At 33.7% G+C, this 21,127-nt stretch overlaps 3 protein-coding genes across 3 annotated transcripts in view; all 3 read right to left on the minus strand.

The window, feature by feature from the left end:
- Positions 1–1,908, minus strand: part of LOC117114261 (frizzled-7-B-like) — a 14,159-nt gene extending 12,251 nt beyond the window's left edge. The window contains exon 1 of the mRNA XM_033257866.1: positions 1,193–1,908. Within this exon, the coding sequence (XP_033113757.1) occupies positions 1,193–1,757 (565 nt within the window). The 5' untranslated portion in view covers positions 1,758–1,908. The remainder of the gene's footprint in view (positions 1–1,192) is intronic.
- A 492-nt stretch (positions 1,909–2,400) lies between these two features.
- Positions 2,401–3,363, minus strand: LOC117114262 (frizzled-7-like). The gene is made up of 2 exons (XM_033257867.1): positions 2,757–3,363; positions 2,401–2,438 (listed from the first exon to the last, which is right to left on the minus strand). The coding sequence occupies exons 1-2, from the start codon at positions 3,361–3,363 to the stop codon at positions 2,401–2,403; spliced, it is 645 nt and encodes a 214-aa protein (XP_033113758.1).
- A 1,398-nt stretch (positions 3,364–4,761) lies between these two features.
- Positions 4,762–16,077, minus strand: LOC117114308 (frizzled-7-A-like). Its single transcript, XM_033257945.1, has 3 exons — positions 15,177–16,077; positions 9,741–9,827; positions 4,762–7,134 (listed from the first exon to the last, which is right to left on the minus strand). Exons 1-3 carry the CDS (start codon positions 15,697–15,699, stop codon positions 6,833–6,835), a joined length of 912 nt encoding a protein of 303 aa, XP_033113836.1. The 5' UTR covers positions 15,700–16,077; the 3' UTR covers positions 4,762–6,832.
- Between the last annotated feature and the right edge of the window lie 5,050 nt (positions 16,078–21,127).

Genomic DNA, 21,127 nt, shown 5'->3' on the forward strand with positions numbered 1-21,127 from the left:
TTGGGTATTTTGACTTGGTCTTGGGTTCTTGGGTATTCCTTTCAAATCCTTTGGTATTTTTTTTTACTAAGAAAATTAAATATTTTTGTCATAGAGGAAAAATTAAGAAGTAACAAAGTATATTTCAGTCCATTCAAGTAAGCAAAACTCAACGAAGTGCACATAACATTGTTAATTGACTGTTAATTGCTATAAACATGGGTTCAGAATTGTTTATTTGTGACTTGCGTTGCCATTCATTACATAATAAAACTTGATCACTGATCTACACTGATAACACTGAGGGCGTATTTTTCTATCTGTATTATCGCCTCATGAATATTAATTTTAAAAATTAACACAAACAATTACAATAAAAAATGGTTTATAAATTGAACTAAAAGGGAAACTATACATGCCAAAAACACGTATTTTTCGAATTTTAATGCATTTTCAGGAAGCTTGGGTAATTTTTGGCAATTTTGGCTGAATCTTGGGTAATTTCGACCCAGTCATTGGGTATATCAAAAATTGTGAGTGGTCACGCTGATGTGTACTTAAAAAACGCAATTATACTCTTTGAACTTGTGAGCTTCACACTAAAAATACCCTATCGTTTCCTACTGAACTATTATAAAAACCGTGGATATAATTTCGAAGATTTTACGCAAATCTAAGGTGTTGATTGGTGAAGCTGGATTGACCCTAACATTATTGCACTACGACATGACAGAACAATATGCTTTTATTATTAAAAAAAAAAATCTGAGACAAAAGTGGATTGGGATTTTCCTGGATTTTTGCCATAGCATTTATAGATTTATAGGAGAATAAAATTTAACACTGGAATTAAGTAGGCAGATGCAAAGCCTAATCTAAGGCGGAGATGGTCACAATCTGTACCCGTGTTGAGTTAAGAGTATTTTCAAACACAACACAAAATATTCGTTGTATGGCATCTCCATTTGAGGAAACTATGGATTATGAATAAATCCATGCTTTACTGTTTTATTTCTACTGCAGATGAAAAAAAGCAAAAAATGAAGATTATGATTGCTATTAACATGCAAAGATTGTCCAGTATCGAAATTTGCCGTTCGCACTTCATCAGGAACAACATAACCAAACAGATGTTAATTTCTGTTTAATCGTTCTACTACTAAGTTACAGTGTTACATAAATTTTTAGTAATCATAAAGATCGAAACATTTACCATGTGTTTCTTCAGTTTGCATGACTGCTGTAACAATACTCTGCGGAGATTCGGAAGTTGTGGCGGGTTCCGTTGTGGGGGGTTCCGTTGCAGTGAAATTCCTCCCTAAACATAAAATACCAGGACCTTGTTCGGGAAATAAATTGCAATCAAGTTTATCTGGCCACTGAAATCCAAATCTGTTCATAAGAGCTTCACATCCATTTTTAGCACTTTGGCAAAATGACTTGCATGGCGGTATAGGGAAATCAACCATAGTGCAAGGAGGCACATACAGAGAACACAAAAAATATTTCAAATCCAACGAGCATTCCACTTTGACGAGAGGATAAAATTGATGTACTTCCAAGCCAGCATCTTCTTGGTTTTGATTTAGCAGATTTGGAAATACTGTAGTGTTGTACGGAAGCTGGCGACAAAGTGGAATTGTAATAGCTTCACATCGCGCCTTCTCATAGCTGTCTTTAACAGCAGCAACTGTATTTAACAGCAGAATCGACAAAGTTAAAACAGAGGGTGGATTTACCAACCTTCGGTTTTTCGAGTTATTTTCTTGGCAGCACATAGTGAGTGGTTGTTATTTTACCCCGACCAAGCTATCAGCTTCAAAATATCTAATGCTATTGTTCGAAGTTTAAGTCCAAACTTACAAGCCGAATGTCATGTAGGCCTATGTCGCTGTGACTACACCCTGCCTGCTACTGTTTCTAATATTTCCTGTACACTATCTATAAACTAAATACAGTTCGTTGGAAGACGTCATAGAACGTAGTTGGCGGCAACAGGCAGTACCATACGAGGAAGACGTTTCTTTTTTGGTTACCGGAAAATGTTAACTTCTAATAGGCCTATTCAGATTTAGGTAAAATTATTTTCATTTATTTTTTTTTTATTTCATTTATTTGTCTCAAAATATTAACATTTACAGAACAGCAACGAAAGAACAGGGACATTCAAAAAGTAAAATCCTTGTCCAGAGGGGGAGTCTTTGACAGAAAACAAATGCTTACAATAATTATAACATTTTACTTATTAATAAAACATCTAAAGTTTTTTTTTAATCAGTACGAAAAAGAGAGCATAATTTGAAAGGCGTTTAGAATATTTAAATATTCGGATTAAATATTAGTTTAGAAATTCAATTTTAAAATGTCTAATCATTTTGAAGCATTTAGATTTAGAAATGAAAAGGGTTTAGAACCAGAGATTTACATACGCAGAAGTTGGAAACGCCTTTTCTTCTGCACTGAGACAAAACATATTCAATCAATCAACTTTATAGGATAGGTGTACGTGTACGTAAGTGGTAGGGCCTAAGCACGTCAACAACCACGTTTTCTAGCCCTCACCACATTCTCTTGCAGATACGCCTTTGCTCAAAAACCCTCCAATTACAATTTTGCTACTCATTAAACTGAACTATGAGGTCAAATTGGCGTACATATACATTGTAATTATATATATATTTATATTTATATTTATATTTATATTTATATATAAGCTACTATAAACCAACACAAAATAGGAACACTGCTATACCATGTAATAAAATATTGATAATTACCATATGATAGGCCTATGTCAGTTTCTATTAGGGTTGTAGCTGCTGAAGGGTATGTGGCCGTTGTAGCAAGTTCCGTTCTGTTGGCGTACCTGCCTATACACATAACGTTAGAATCGTCTTCAGGGAACAGATCACAATTAAATTTTGTGGGCCAAATAAATCCATGTCGGATCATGAGAGGTTCGCATCCATTTTTAGCATTCTGGCAAAGCGACTTGCAAGGCGGTATCGGGATTTCAACAACAGTACAAGGAGGTGCATACAGTGAACACACAAAAAATATAAAATCAGTTGAGCATCCGATTTTGATGAGAGGAAAGAACTGTTGAGCTTCCATACCAGCATCTTCTTGGTTTTGATTCAGTAAATTTGGAAACACTGTCATGTTGTATGAAAGTTTTTGACAAAGTGGAATTGTAATGTCTTCACATTGCCGCTTCGTACTACCAGTGCTTCCGTATGTACCACCAAAACCTTGTAGTACTGGTAGGCCTATTGTATCATGTGGCAAATCCTGGGATAATGCTAGTGTTAGTTGAAACATCCAGATGCCCGCAAACAACTCGACCCACCTTCGATGGATACATAGATATTCTTCGAACCCCATAGTAATGTATGTCGTTATTGTGCAATACTACAAGTTTTCACTTCAAAAGCCTCCAAATCTGACGCTGGCGGAAAGGCTGTGATAAAGTGTTAAGCTATTATAAACAGATGATATGCTGTATATCGCTGCCACCGTACTACTCTACTTCCTATCCTATTGTTTCCAATTTCCGGTACAATATGATTTTCTGAATAATCAAAGTTAGAAGACCTCATTAAAGACATATCATCATCTCTACAAACGAAGTACCGACTTGCACTGTCCTGTACCCCTTTTACCATGAATGAAACATTTACACGAATCAGTAGGCCTACATAGGCCTATATGGTTGGTATTATATGACTAAGGGGAGAAGTGAATTTTTTGTATAATTAAAAATAAAATCAGGAAATAAATTATTTTCGAACTTAAGTCTGAGAGTGCAATTTCGTACTGACCTGGAACCTATAATCGTCTTGACCGATCAGGGAAATTTGTTTGGAGCGAGTGACCATGCTGTTGGTATTTTACTTAGGCCTATTAATTAAAGAGATTTAAGAAACTACTAGGCTTAAAAGATGATGCTTTAAGAAGTGGTAAATGATAGTTTGAAAATGTATTCTCAAAAGCAGAACGGTGTTGAACTTGAATACGGATATTATGTTTTTTCACCATATAAAAGGAAAAACATTTAAAACTTGCAATATTTAAATGTTAAGTCATATATAACCTTCTGAAAAAATTTGATATAGACCTTGCTTCGATTACGGTATTTTATGAATAAATATTAATACTAAAACATAATGTAAAGAGTGTGCTCTAGTTATTATTATCACTACCACCACCATCATAATCATCATCATCGTCATCGTCATCGTCACCATCATCATCATCATCCTCATCATCATCATCATCATCATCATCATCATCATCATCATCATCATCATCATCATCATCATCATCATCATCATCATCATCATTATTATTATTATTATTATTATTATTATTTACATGAGTAATGATTTACAGGAAGCATTGGAATTAAATCAAGTAGGCCTAATACAAGAAATAAACAATAAGAAATCCAATCCACCTCTTCGGTTGTTTCCTTTTGTTAGTCTTATGATATTTCTCGGTTTAGGTTTTTGTTCTTTCAAGACTTTTCAAGCACATAGAGACAGTTCCAGTAATTTACGCTATCAAGTACACAGCCATTACCATTACTACTCACAAATAGTAAGACGAAATGATAATCTTCACGAAGGCGGAAAAGAGAGAAGGCGGTCTCTTGGGTTGACAATAGTTATATTCAAAATGTCCACAAACCATGAGATTGAAACTGTGCGAATTGCAACAGTCTCTACCCTGGATTGTACGCATGCAACAGACTAGAAAGGCAAGTATATTAAATGCTGCTTCTTTTGATGTTATCGGTATTCCTTTCATGTCCATTTTAATACATGATTGAATTATTCTACAAAAATATTAATATGTCTGATAATCTAGGCCATGCTAACTTAAATAGGCAATAAATTATGATCCATAATGATAATAAGAATGGTGATGAAGATGATGATGATGATGATGATAATGATGATGATGATGATGGTGACGATGACGATGATGATGATGATGATGATGAACACGTCTGTGCTGATAGTGTACTCAAACTTTGCCGGGTCCTCTAATGATATTCTACGTATTGCGGCTCCTGTCACTAAAATAGTTTTTAGCCTCCTGTGTGCATTGTTTCAAAAAACTAAAGAGTAATTTTATAATCGAGCTTGCTTGATTCACATCTTTTTTATACACTGCTTTTCATTGTTTCAACTTTATCGCCAATCGGAAAAAGATGTAGGAAATAATTCAATGGTGTAGTATAATAATACGAACCTTTATATTTATTGTTGTATATTTACCGTAAAAAATAGTTTTTAATATAGAGTACAGCGCTTTAATAACTATAAAGGCGCTTAATAAATGCTTCTTAATATTAAATTATAATAATATTAATAGGCGTAATAATAAAATGTGAAAAACAAAAAATAAAGAACGTGATAACGAATTACGACATGTACGGAACATATAATTTATATCGAATTGCTGATTACAAAATACAAGCAAACCTTATTAAATATTCAACTTTGTAAGATTAAATCATAATTAATACGTCTATTTGGTCAAAACAATCTGGAAAATAACTTTTGGGACAATAATTCATGTAAAATATTTGGAATGGTTGCCGGATGATAGTGAATTTTTAAATTATTTTGGGACACCATTGATATTCATTGGGTAGCTATTAAACATAGATATCACAATCAATTTCTTCAAATTAAAATCATAATCTAAAATAGAATATTTTAAAAAGTATTATATCATGACGTAAACAATATGGCAATTATAAACCAACTTAAGGGCGCACTTCAATACTTTGGAAAACTATTTTTGCAAACAACATACTCTCATATATATAGGCCTTATCTTAATATTTTATCCCTACTTTGTTCAAAAATTAAATATACAATATACACCTTATCTAACATAACTAGACCATTCAAACGGGAACCCTCCAAATGTAATTTGGGAGTAAGACCTCTCTTGGTCGGTGTGGTTATTTCACCTTTGAGGACGAGATATAGTTTGCCTTTTCATTTTCTCAGTACAAAAAGTAGGATACCGTTTTGCAAAAGTCTGAAAATGTCAACCCAAAATAAATGAATACAACGGCCTAGCATCAGCCATGATATGTGCTCCTTTGCCCGTTACTCAAATTTGTTTTCATTTTATTATCAACTATATAAATATTACATTCTAGAATAAAATAATCTAGAATTTTAAATTCACATTTAAATAACGTCTTGACTATTCCAGCCATGATTTGTAAACCTTATAATGTGTACATAAGAAGGTCAACGAAAGATCAATCAAATCTAGTTAAACTTTGAAACAATTTTGATGCTCCATGTTTGTACAATAAATAAAAATGCATAGCGCCCTCACTTATCTTACGATTGCTTTTCAATAAGTTGAGTTTCTATTTATATATTTTACCCATTGAAGATATTTCAATAAAATTTGTATAGGTTTTAATTTAATCAACACCCAAAGGCCTATTCTATATCCCAATGTTCACATTCTAATTTTGTTACGATATGTAAAACTCCATTAATTAAACCAGATAAAGAAAAAATGTCGAATAAGCTATGAATTAAACAGCGTGTGTCAATAAGGGCTCTATATTTATGCACAGGTTTACCAAACACCTTTGTGCGAATATAACATTAAGAAGTATCTAATACTATACAATTAATTTGGGGCACAAAAAATAATAATTCATCAACCTGTCCTTGGCATTTTGTCCACAGCACATTGGGGTAAAAGGAAGTGAATTCGTGCTGATGTGACGGCAGCACCCTGCCGCACAAATCTGGAAGATAGACAAGGTAAAGTAGTGGTGGTGAAGTGAAGAGCCTATCATTCGATTTGATCAACAGTCGATGTCCACGAATTTCCTAGTCGTGTGCCTGAATGTTCTTGATCGTGACCACGCGTGTACAGAACTAATAACCAGCCTTTTGTTATCCTTGTATCCGAAAATAAGATACTCTTCGCCTGGTTTCAAAATGTTACAACATTCAGGAGCTACCATATCTAGCATATGGAAAATCATCGCCTTCAAATCACGCTTCTTCAGGCCGTCTCGTTTATATATCTCGCGTTTTCTTTCGTTGGCCGAGTACGTTGTCTCCTGAACTGTACTTGTAATGGTCTCCAGGCGTATCTTCATGACTGAAAATTTTAAAAATATCAGAATGCTAAATCCACAAAAATTACAGCAGTTAAAACCGGAGACAATTAAACATTTAACATTTTAAAGAAACCCTCAATAAAAGTAACAACACACCATCGCCTAAAACTCGGCATCCATAAAGAGATCCATTAATCTAATGCGGACATACTTTTGCAAACTCTTTGAAATTTTTTTTAAAAATTTAATTCAATTTATAATGTCATCAAGGAAAGCAAATATACCATAAGCAAAGGCTACTATACTAGTATTACCAGCTCACAAACAAAAATATATCGCATCAATCGGGATTATCAATAAACGAAAAACTGAACTGACGAACGCTTCTTTGGGTTTAGTATGATACACTTTTAAAAGAACCAGTAAAAGTTTGCCCAGGCTGTTCTTGTTTGGTTTTTTTTTTGGTTGGGGGGGGGTTGTTTTTTTTTTTTTTTTATAAAAACCTCATTTGACATTTTACCTCGGTCTCAATTTGTTCTAATTTTGTTTTTAATTTTTAAGCAATTTCAATCTCAGAGTGATTTCACTTCTCTTTATCGTGTGCTTTAAGTTGATCATGGTGCCCTGTAATCTTCAGGATGGACGTAACTTTATAAACCGAACTAAAATTTGTTACGGTACTTTTATTTAGCTTGACGCTCTAATCCTGTTGTGTTCATTTTAAATAAACTGTTTAAGTGACTTTCGTTTTCCCAAACCAGGATGTTTCATAAATTTAGCAAATTCATCTCAAACATCGGTGGTAGGCATGCAATCGATAGAAAGCGATATAATTTCCTACATAAGGCGAGACTTTTTTTATAACTTGTTTAACGAACCCGCCGACTGCAAATATTGATGAATTCGAATAAAAATAAAATTTTATTTTTGGCCAATTAGCGCACCAGCTTCCACAAAAAAATGAAAATTTCAGAAAAAAAAAGTTTTTTTTAATTTTTATCATGCCCTTCGCTGCCTTGAAATCTCCATAGATAAGGTATATAGGACTATTTCTTCCTAATTATATAAATTTGAAATTTTAAATTTACCAATAAATTTACCAATATGTTATTTTTATATTAGGCCTATCCTCCGTCAAAACTATTTGCTAAATAAGAAAACAAAATCTATTTTAATTTTTATTCCGCCCTCCTCCGATGATCTTTAAAAAAAATGACTCAGATTCAGTTTTTAATGTCGGTTTACCCGAGATTAATAAATATTATCGAGTCAATCAATTCCTTTTATTTCAGACAAAGTACATATTAAATTACAAAGCAATTGAGATTTTAAAAAATAACTGCTAAATAATAGGCTTATACAAATATTAGACATGTTGCTGCTGAGATAGAATCATTGTCAATCGTTGTTCGGTAATAAACACTGACAGTCGCTTATGATCAGCAGACGACTTCCTGACAAGTTTGCTTTGTTTTCTACCTGTCAACAGACTTTAATACATAAGACAGTTAGGACCTCAATTAAACTTGCGGTAAATATGAAAAATCTAGCCCCGTTTGACACTGAGTTTGAACCATGGTTTGAACTCGGGAGATATCGAAAACGCTCCTGCGGCCTGCGCAGTGTGTGTAGGCATATCAATAGGCATTGGAGCAACCATTTTCTAGAGAATGCTTAAACGTTTTAAATTTAAAGTGGGTCGAAGGAAATTGATCGTGATTTTGTTAAATTCTAGAGTATTATTTGATAAGATCACCCAGTGTAATCGGGATTCAAACGTGTAAAAACATCAAGAGGTAATTAGGACTATTGGCAATACTTCCTTGAAAGCTTAAATAATGTATTTTGATGCTACGACAATTGAGGGCGCTATTATACTAATTAATTTTCTCACGGCAGTGAAGTGTATTGCAAGCTTGGCAACATTTACATACTCGAGCACCACGCCCTACTGTTTAAATTTGATAGGTGTGAGCCACAAGGTAAGCTACCAGTGTACTGTTAGGGCATAAATAATTCTTTAACAAATTATATGCAGGCTAGATAATGTAAGCAAAACGGAAGTGCATAATCATTATGTTTTTGTGGCAATTCATAGTTGATGTATTCTCTGATTGACTGTAGTTTATAGAGCTGGTGCAGATAGAAATAATAACTAATAAATCACCGAACATCAATCAACAAAAAAAATCTCGACCTGCGTGGACATTTCCGTTACTGGGCATTATCGCAACATGTGGCAAGTGGACCATAGGTAAACACATGTCACTCAATGCGTTATCTTTCCGTGTTTTGTCCAAGCATGGAGAACACATTTTTATAAGGACACCGAGGCTGAAATTGAGGCTGAGGTAAAATGAGGCATTTATTTTTTTTTCAACAGAAAACTAACAAATCTATCTGTACCTTATTTTTAGTACCGGTAGGTGTTACTATGTAATACCCTCTATAATACAGTAAAGTAATAACTATGTTTGAAAAGTATGTAAAAATAAGAAAAGAATAAGAAAATGTTTAGACTGAAATCGGCCAAAAAAATAAGTACACTGAGTATGGGCAAAATGTTACTGGTTCTTATAAATAAAAAGAAGTGTAGTAGGGTTAGTGCGTCCCACTCAACTCCAAGTGCTATAAACAGAAGACTTACCGAAATGCGCTTTGCAAAACTCTGAAAGAATCTCTTCGCTTTTAACAACACTAGATTCGTAACAACTAGTCATATCATCTTTTGGCACTGAAAGTAAGAAAGCATTATAATTATTGCCAAGAAAACAACATTTTGTAAAATAGGCCGGCCTATTAATTTCCAATGAACATAGGCTAAGTTTTTCACTGATTTAGAGACTTGCTACAAAAACTTGCTACAACCTACCAAACTAACGAAATCAATTAAGCAATTAAAAAATGTTTTTAAAAAAAATTAATTGAAAGCAAACACTAACAATCAAATAGGGCCTATTTATTTTCATTTATAAGTTGTTCAGCATATCAAACGGCACAAGCTTTCATAGCATCGAGATTTATGGGTCTATGGCAACATGAGGATAAACACGATTAGCAAATGAATTAGTATTAGAAACAACTAGATAGCCCCTACGTTTTATCAAAATATGAAATATCGAAATTGCTAATAAACTAATAGGATTTGTAAGGTATTCGAAGGGTCGCGTTTGTGGACACGATTATGCCTACATTAGTATTAAGCCTATCTTATCAACTGACACAATTTTGACAAAAAATATTTATTAATTTTATATAATATTTCATATCTTCAATAAAAGACACCCATGTTTAATGTAGAATACAGAGCCTCGACTGCAGTGCAAGGTAGGTTTGCGTGGAGCTGTGTCATATTCGTGGTATATTGTATAATTTGGACAGCTTTGGAATTATTGGAAATACAACACCGGTGTTGGTGGTAGTAATATTCTACTGAGCATGTGTCAATTTGTATTGCATTTCTTATTTTGATGGACAGCAAGTTCTCTTCACAGCTTTCCTCATCCTGTCCATCAACCTAAGTTGGTATACATAGCGCATGCGCCGATCATTTTTTTTTCACCTGAGTCTTGTTAGCCCACACTGTGTGGATTAAGAGAATATAAAAAATGCTAGAAAACATCTCTAAAAATCTAATGAACAGTATTTTGAGTTTAAATTAAATGGAAGTGACATTTTCTACCGCAATCATATTTTTTTTTATTTGCTTGTAATTGTATTATTACGTTGGTAATGAGGACCACAAATAATGATAAGTTCGTTATATTATGGAAATCCTAGCTCCATGCTTAACTGACGCATATTACTGCGCATATGACGCATATTTCGCGTTTATATTTACTGTATTGTATGACATTCATAGGTTAGTACGGAATAATTTTCACGGCCACCCAACAGGCGAATTTATGTTATTACCGGTACCACGTATACCGCTTAACCATTGACATTTTCTGTTTGGCAATGTAACGGATTTTTTTTAAACGCTCGTCGACGTCTGAAATGACGTAACTAGACATTTCTACAAGAAATGCGACATTAAATATCTTAGCAAAAATGCCACAGAGCTATTAATTTAGGCTTATCATACGTCAAACCATGGAGGTAAAATAATAGTTTAGACTTTTGTGTTTAAGTACCGTGTCCGCCTTTTCAAACATTGTCAGGATATCGAGGATGACAAATAAACAAAAAAATAAATTGAACACTAAGCAAACCAGGGAGGCAGTAATAATACACCAGAATTCAAGATCTGTCTACTGCGAATAACCGACAGCTAAAAACGATAGGATCTACAATTCTCAATCTTATGAGTTCATCATTTCATAAAAGCAGCAGAAGTATGAACAAACGAACCGAAATAACGTTTTTTGGCCCAAAATGTTTAGAAAAAACGCTGCAATTGTGTTCTTTGTCAGACTAGGCAGTATTTTTACTAATACATTATTTTAAGTTAATGGGCAAAAAGTATTATGGACGCAAAGGGAACTACACCAGATGATGTTATCACCTGAAACAATCGTCGATAGGTCTTTCCCCCTTAGGCACACAGCTTAATGTATCACCTTCGAGCGGTCTTTTCTTTGAAGTCTATGAATACCGAGTAAATCGTCGTACCAACAGATCGCATTTAAAAGTACTGTCTAATATTGAAACGAGTTAGTTTTCGGGGTTGTTTGCTTTCCGCCTTGAAAATTGTGTCAACATTCGACATTGTTAATGAAATTTTACCCCATTATTCGCCTCAATACATCCCCGAGAGACGTTGTCTGAAGGTGATACTGCGAGAAAATACTCACCGCTTCTTAGTATTAGTAACGAACGAATGATGAAATAGTTTACTCGACGATAGGACGTTTCACACGAACGACAAACCTTTTCTTCATGTAAACTAATTTCTTCATAGCGTGAACAAATTAAAAAAAAGAACCAGGGGACCTTAATTGACCGATGAAAATGCAAACGATTAAATAGATAGGCCTCTAAACGAGTCGTAAATGAAACAAAGGATCGCAAGGATATATTTTAAATTGAAAAAAAAAAAACACTGACAATTTTGGCTCCTTACAGACAATTACTCCTTCGAAATGTTTAAAACAATTTAACACCAGCATAGAGTCGCTACAATACGATTGTATTTATTTTAGAGTCTAAATAAAACACAGTAGTCTTCCTTCTAAGAATATCGGTATCCTTACTGAGCTGCGATGCGCAAACTGTAATTCAGTTACTTTTAAGGTGGCTATTGCCTTTCAACTATTAAAATTAATTTAAACAGAAGCTTAAGAGCAGCTTGTCATTCAACGGGGCATGAAATTACCTGAATTACGATAATTAGGCTGATAAGTAATCTAAGAAGGACTGAATGAAATTAATTGTCTTGTCTTCCAGTGTGCGATGATAGAAAAACCACAAAATGTGACCAATTAGATGGCTCGTGTGATCTGTATCCTTTCTAGGTGTCGCGGATAATATTAGTCAATGAAGACGGTAGCGGATTAGAATTAGCCAAGATAATATCGATTTTACACACATCAGACCACAATAATAGAGCTATTAATAGCAATTGTATCTGCAGTGGCAGTGTAGGTCTATCGGATTCCAGTCAAAAATGTTGTATCGCCCACCAGAATGATTACCGCATCAAGCGAAGATCTCTCTTAAAGATTAATGAAATGCAATGGTCATTGTACACACAAAAACAATAGGCCTATACTCAATATGATATATTTTTAAATATATTTTCTCGATGCCGTACCGGTACTGTACTTAATAATCACAACCAGTTGGCCTATAACGGTATAAACTTGATTTCAAGTGGGCATATAAATGAGGGAAGCGAATACAATCTCAATACTTAAAAGTTGCACAGTAGATGACGATCTCCGATGGGATATAGATATTTTTTTAGATTTTGACCACAGAGTAACCAGACACAGCTTATGGGAATTAATCGATGAAGTTAAATTCAATTTTGTTATCAATCAATAATAATTATCGTTTTTATATTTAACTAAATACCTGTCCATGTTGAAATTTTATCAAATTGTTCAATCTTGTATACACCCAACTTTACACTAAATTCGGTTCACTTTTTTTAGGCCTACAAGATTTACAGTGTATGCTGTCAAAACCTTGATAAACACGCAAAATAATACCATGCATTCACTCAAAGTTGACATGAACTATTAAAACCTATTTAGACAACAGGTGCGTGTAATTTCTCAGTGTTCCCTCGAAATAACATTAAGTTTATTTAAACGACTACAGGTAAAGGAAGAATGTTTGATTTCATTAGATGACTCTTGTTAATTTCATCATGCTTCTTTGGTGCCATGGGCCAATTATGTTCATGACCTGATTTTAAGTGAATGTAGGTTTCACATTATACTTATAAAATGCGTAGCAGGTTAATTAGGACACCAATTTAGCAACCTGTATAATGCTAACACTTCCTGGCTTTCGAAAGTAATAAAATGCGCATATGCTTAAATGCTAGAGTAATACTCCAAACGATCAAAGCAACAGGGGTCACTGAATGGGCAATGCCCAAAAAACTTCCTTTAAAAAAACTATAGGGACCCAATATAATTTCGGATTTAAACAAAGTTTGAATTCTAAATTAAATATAACGACTACTGACGAATAGGCTTCGGACATCTGGACAAAACCTGTCTCAATTCAGAGAGTAAAGTCGCAAGCAATAATCGAACGACAAGTTTAACTGACGTCAAATATTTTAATAGATATTTTAATCGCGGAAGATTATATCTACAAAGAAAAGACTATTAAACGCGCATCTCAATAAATTGGCAGAATTTATCGACAACCACGATAAGGATATGATAAGGCAACTTAATTATTACTTAGGCCATTAGATCAATAGTGCATCCGCGTATGTCAAAGCATCATACAGGGAAAGTACGTTCACTGCCGAAAACAGAAGAGTCGCTATGCGGATGAAAATTAGTAGGCTTACTTTATACAGTAGGAAAAAAAATACATAGAAAGTACTATTTTTCATGATCGATAAACCAAGAAAATTAGATATTACATTTTTCTACTCGACAAGATCCTGCAGTACATACTCAGATATATTCACACTGAGGAAGAATGCGCAAATTAGCAGTGATGTTGGCAGTGTATGAATGACATCAGTGGCATTTATTCATGAAATAGATTACATATCATTTTTGAAATATTTGTGTACTAATAATACATAAGACTGGTTATGGATAATGGTTATGACGTTCGCCTTGACAGCGAGAGGTCGCAGGTTCGAATCCTGTCAGAGGCATTTTATTACCCAATTTCTTTACTTGTGTATAGGACAATCGTTGAGAGCTATGCTACATAATGTATTATGAGTGCCGTAGCCAGGATTTTTAAATAGTGCGGGACAACATCAGGGTGGACTCACTTTACGCGTAAATTCAAATGTGGACCTTCTTTTAAAGTTGACCTATTTTACGCAACAATATAAAAAATCTGGACACATTTCTTAAAAGTTGACCCATTTTATGCAAATTATGAGAAATATGGACGCATTTTTAAAAAAGTGGACCCATTTTTTAAAAATTGGACACATTTTTTGTGGACCCAATAGAAAATTTGTGTGGGACTGTCCCAGGTGTCCCAATAGCTGGCTCCGGCATTGATCATGTCCTTTATATTCTTTGATGACTCTATATGTATATATATATATATATATAATAATATATATATATATATATATATATATATATACACCTACATATATATATATATATATACAATAATCATCAAAGGAAGGTATATATATATATACATATATATTTCCACTCATAGGCCTATTCGATCTGTCTTTATAACTCAAGATAGATTTAAGTGTATAAATTAATCGTCGTGAAGGGTCTATATAATAATGTAGTTCGATTGACTAATTAACCCATCGTTAATGTAAAGATGCTGTCAACCAGATGATGATTAAGTAGGTGTTGTGTGTTAAAACAATGCTGTGTTAAAACGCCCATTATTGTTATTATGTAGAATGAATAAAAATCATGACATCATAGGAAACAGGCGTAATTAACTTGAAAATCCTTACCTGGGGCTATTGTAGTAGTTAAGACAGGCGATGGTAACTTTGTAACTGCCTCAGTACTCCTGTTACGGTCTATGCATAGAACATCCGGACCTGCATCCTGGAACTGACCACAATCGAGCTGCTCTGGCCAGCTAAAACCAAATCTATTCATAAGGACCTCACATCCATACCTGGCTTGCTCACAAAGATTCAAACATGGGGGAATGACAAAGTTTTGAATACAGGGCGGAGCATACATCATACACAGAAACAAACGCAAATCATCTGAACATTCGACATTTACAAGCGGTAAAAACTGAGCGATTTCCGCGCCTGCTTCCTCCTGATTCTGGTGTTTGAGAAAATTTGGAAATGTCGTCATATCGTACTCCAAGTTCTCGCACATCGGGATAGTAACTGGCTGACATTTTTTATAGCCTTCTTTTTGGCGACGCGCTTCGACTGACTGTCTATCCGGAAAGGATAGCAAAATGAAAACAATAAGCAAAAATAACTCCATGCACGTGGACGAGTGTACAAACATCTTATTTCTATTTCTGTAACGTATTTTCAGCGATAGAAAGTTGTATCTGAAAAAATGTCACTCGCTGCCTAAAGGAACTCCAACACTCCTGCTTGTATTGAAAAATAAACCGATGAATTTTGAAAGAACGACGTCAGTAAACAGCAACAATCTGGATAAGAATAAAACGCAAAAATAACCTTCGGTACGATCTCACCTTCGAGTCCCACTGGAATATGTCGATTTCTTTTTGGACTTTGCTTGATATTTGATGTGCAGTGTGATAATCTCTGATTGGTCAAATCATTGTAACATTCACAGTACGTCGTTTGGCTTGATGGATGTGTGACGGCTCAGCTGGCATCTTCCATGAGTTGTGAGGAGTAAGCAGGGGGTATGGGTTTAAATATAAATATGAAAGCATGTCATGATCCATCTCATTCAATCAAGTGGGTGGTAATTGCTGACGTCATGTATATTGACAACAGAAGAATAGGTACACCATCGCTGTTTGTAATATAAAAGCATGTGTAATATAAAGTATGAATATGAGTAGGTCTACACACAGCTCGGAGATGGCTCCCCCTGCGAAATTCCCAACTTGGAATAGTCCATTATGACGAAGCTTTTTGTTCTTTCACGTACAGTACGTACGATTTCGTGTAATATGTGATTGTTAAAATCTACCTATTGCAAGATTTATTAGATTTATGCGGGTACTTTTTTGGCATAGAACTAGCAGCCGCCTGCCGAATAACAGCCCAACTGGGGTTTGGGTGAACCGTGGAGTTAATACCTATATAACTAACGTGTTTAACCCGGTGACCAATGCTGAACTTTATGCAATTCAGGTCTCTTTCGACCGTGAGCGAATTCTTCAGGGTACATAGAATGAGTCTATAAATCACACAAAAATTTCGACTTATTTCTGTACTCATATATACCGAACTATAGATTCACGCGTTCGGAATGAATGATAAACTGTATCTTTTAAATAGGGATGTAGATATTAGGCCTACACACAAATTAAGTATAAATATAGGCCTAATCTGGTATTTAATGAATACGATAGGTAGGCCTATCTAATCAATGTTGTAGACAAAATAATAGTTATATTTCTGTAACATTTTAAATAATTCAATGAGCTTCACAGTGTATTCAATTCACATTAACATATTAAGATAAGAATATCAAGTTAATAATAAGATCAACTGCAACAATTTTAGCCAATCATCCCCGTTTCACTGTGGGTTCCTCTGAAGTTTGAAGAATATAGACGTGTAGGGGGCATATATAAAATATAAGTACAATTTATATCATATAAAATTGCAACTTATTGCAATAATTTTAGCAGACAATTTTTGGTCTATAGCATCTATGCAACCCACGGTTTTGGCGCTATTTGTGAAAAGTGTTGAGACTGACTGACTGTCTATCCGGGACTTTTTAGTTGTGTATGTAAATACCAATATGAGATATTACTGTTGTTGTTGTTGCTGCTGTTGTCATTTGTTATTATCTCCTTGGGTTTTATATTTGGGGTTTCTTTTTAAAGCGCTACAAATTCTTCTCTTTTTTTATTCAAAAAGAAAAAAAAATATCTTTCTAATATCTAATAACATAATAGGGACTCTAATAAATCTTTAATCTCCAATGAAATATAGGCCTACATCGCGAAATTTAATGATGAAATCTCAAATAAACAAATTGCAGTATTCAACCAGCATAGCCTATCCTGGCATTTTAAGTTTTTGGGGGAATCAGATTAAAGTGTTCTTTCATTTCATCACTCAAGGAATTCATTTGTTTTGTTCACCAATCCAGCCAGAGGATTCACTCATAAACACAGAACAAATTTGTGATTAAAAAAACCAGAAAAAACTTTCTATTTGACCTATACGCCTAAATAGAAGAGGTGCTCCCGGGTCAATGACATGTGATTTTGGAGTTTTTCTGAAAATTTATGAGTATTATGTTGAAATAGTGGTGTATGACCAGACTGATAAATCCACGACTGAGTATCTGTTTCTACGGTTCATCAACTTCATTCTAAAAAATAGAAATGACATGGTGGAGCGATGGCCTATTGAAGCAGGGCGATGATGACTCCGAACACTTGTCGGGATCCCTTTGTGTGTCGGGAAGCCACACACGCTACAGAACACTTAGTTTATTTTCCTATCAATTTCTAGTTACGAAGAGTTCTTGTTGTTTATGACTTGGCGAGAATTGTTTAGGAGTGAGTATAAGCTGCGGAAGTGATGCTTACGATCTGAGGATTTATGTGGGTAGTTGCTTCACTAATAGAAGGGGAAAAAGAACTTCAAAGAGTATAGGCATAATACCTGTCTCTTATACACATCTAGATGTGTATAAGAGACAGATATATAGCTGCTATATAAGCTGTTAAACAAATTGGTAAGCCCTCAAGTTGTATGAAGGCATACGGGAGACCTCTTTTTTCATACAACTAGGCCTATAATAAGGAACTTTCGTTGATTTCATACCATCATGTCCTATTGAGCACTTTATTATTCTCTACCGTATTTTATTATAAAAACAAATTTAAAAAAATTAAAATTTAAAAAAATTAAAAATTAAAACAAATTTTTAAAAAAATAATTTAAAAAATTTAAAATTTAAAATTTAAAATTTTTTTTTTTTGGTAAAAATATTGATATATGCACGACACGTCTCAACCAATGAAGCTTGTATTGCTAAGCATGTTTACATCAATAGCATGATATGATTGCAGGGTCCCGAAAAATGTAGCTAATATTATGTGAATTAAAATACTGGTAGCACATTATTAAATAATATTTATTTATTATACATGTGTAATTAATAATTACTTAATAGTTTGGCCTAGTCAATAAAATGCTATAGGCCTACTACCAGTGTTTTATTTTGCATAGTTTATTTAATACGGTTCCACCTTAGTAGTACGGTAACGAAGCTGAACGCGCATAATTCAAAATCTACATACAGGCCTATTTTGCTTCATTTTATTTAAACAACTTAAACCACTCCATTATTAATGAGCTCTATAATTAAAACAAAAATTCTTTAATAGTCTTTTGCCTCCGTGTTTTGTTTTTTATGGTTTGGCCAGGGAGTTTTAATGATCTCGTGTTGGGCTCTCATCCCATGGTGTCCTCTTGGCACCCCTCTGGCCATTTCATAATTTGTGATTTTTGTGCCGAATATGTAATAAATAAATAAATTAGTTAATTAGCTGTACTGATAAAAGAAGTCAATTTTATAATACTGGTGCAAGCTTATAATGAGAGTTTGTAGAGCATCGTGGATTAGCTGCTCACTGTTGGATGCCTATAGTTCAAAACAGTTTGTTTGGTATGTTTAATTATTCACACTCAATAGTGCAGGTTGCAGTTAATAAACATGACTAAAATATTCGACGATCAGGTTACTTCGGGTGATTATTATTTTGGGCTCATTCAATATGATGACAACAATTCGAACCGGATTTTAGCCTTGTTTAGAGTTTTAGTCTCTAAGCACGAGTGTATCCAATTAAGAATCGGCCCAGAAAATGCTCACAAAATTATCTAATATACTCCAATTATTAGAGCTGCGGTGATTCTAGAAGAAAGAGTTTTGATCTTATGCGGAGGTCAGTCGGCTTTAGAGCATCCAATGACATTGAGCAAAACAATAACATACTAAATGATGTGGGAAATTATGAGAAACTATTATTTATCTACCCCTGCAATACGGTGGTGTTGGAAATAATTATATTATAATTAGCTAGGTGACTAAACTTACATTTACAAAATCGGTAGTTTGAAGCGCAGAGGATTCGTTACGCTAATTACTAGTGAATAAAGTAATATTCTAAGCCTAATGAATTATTTAACGTTTAATAATAATAAATAATAATTATGCTGACAACAATATACTACTATTATTTATGGTCGACAAACTATTCTTACGACGAAGAAAGACCACAACAAATGAATATTAATTTTGTAAGTGAAATTAGACAGATAGGGCCTATAGCTTATGGTTATAGGTCTACTGAATATAATACAGTAGGCCTACCGTAGGCATACTCACTTGCATGAAAGTCAGACATCTTGTAATTCGGTGTCAGCATGTAAAAACCAAAGTTAAAACCAAAGTCCAATAAAATAACCCATAATTCAGCCTACAGATCAACATAATTTCGAAGAATTATATGACTAACAAAAAAAAATGAATAAAGAATTCTTGTTCTGTCGTTTACCTAAAATGCTAATTACTCATCAATAGAGGGTGCTAAACAACGAAAATAAGGCTTACTACTCGAGCGCACGTGGGTTGTCGTAGTCTGGCCTTGGAATTATATTTTAGCTTATAATTATTTCGGCTCTTAGATAGAAATAAAAATACACTGTAGGCTCGGTCTTTATAATGATCTGTAATCCATTATCCTTCCTTTTGTTTAAGTGCGCAAAGTTTTCCCTTACTTCCTATGTGATAAATTGGTTGCTGTAGTTTAGAGTTGAAATAGTTTATTTATTTATTTTTTTATCTTATAACAATCGTCCACAGAAACTGTTCGTTCCCACTTACAGGCGAAAATTGCAATAAACATCAAAAATATAATAAATACAATAAAATCACAAGGTATAAAAAGATTATTACATTATTATTATTATTATTATTATTATTATTATTATTATTAATATTATTATTATTATTTCTATAATTATAATAAATATTGCTATATTTATAATAAATGTATAAATTACTAAAGATTATTTAAAATTACAATTAAAATTACGTTTAAATAACACTTAAAATATTTACAAATTACACTTAAAACACACAGCACTATGATCAATGAGAAATATAATTATTAAGGTGACATTTAAACATATTTAAAGAATTATAAAAGATATCAACTTCAGGACATTTTGTAACAAAATCATTATACAAACTAGATAATCGTGAAATAAAACCATTTTTAGACATTAAAACTAAACAGAAAATAAATCACGTTGACGAAGACCACAACCAGGGACTTTATGTAAGAAATACGAGATAAGGTTACAATCAAACACATTCACACATTTAAACAGGAACAAAAGATCAAGGTACATACGTTTAGAAGATGGACAAGTAACATTTAACTTTTTATTGACCGAGTCAATGATGGCATCGTCGAAATTGATTATATTATTGTTAATACGACGAGGGTCAAATGTTTCAGGACTGATGAAGCGCAAAAACATAAAGTGTATCCTGTCGATTCGTTTAGAGTTACATTTAGATATTGAATTAAAAATGACAGAACAGAAATCTAAAGATGGTCTAACCAATGTGAGATAAAGAAAGCGTTTAGTAGGAATATCAAAAGATCTGCAATTGCGCCACATCATCCTCAAGACTCTGTTGGCCCTTGCCGTAATAAAATTAATATGTCAAATTCCAAAGGATGCTTTTT

This window comes from Anneissia japonica, unplaced genomic scaffold (genome assembly GCF_011630105.1).
Source record: "Anneissia japonica isolate Jap-2015-1 unplaced genomic scaffold, ASM1163010v1 scaffold2994_len2133135_cov197, whole genome shotgun sequence".
Lineage (NCBI taxonomy): Eukaryota > Metazoa > Echinodermata > Crinoidea > Comatulida > Comatulidae > Anneissia > Anneissia japonica.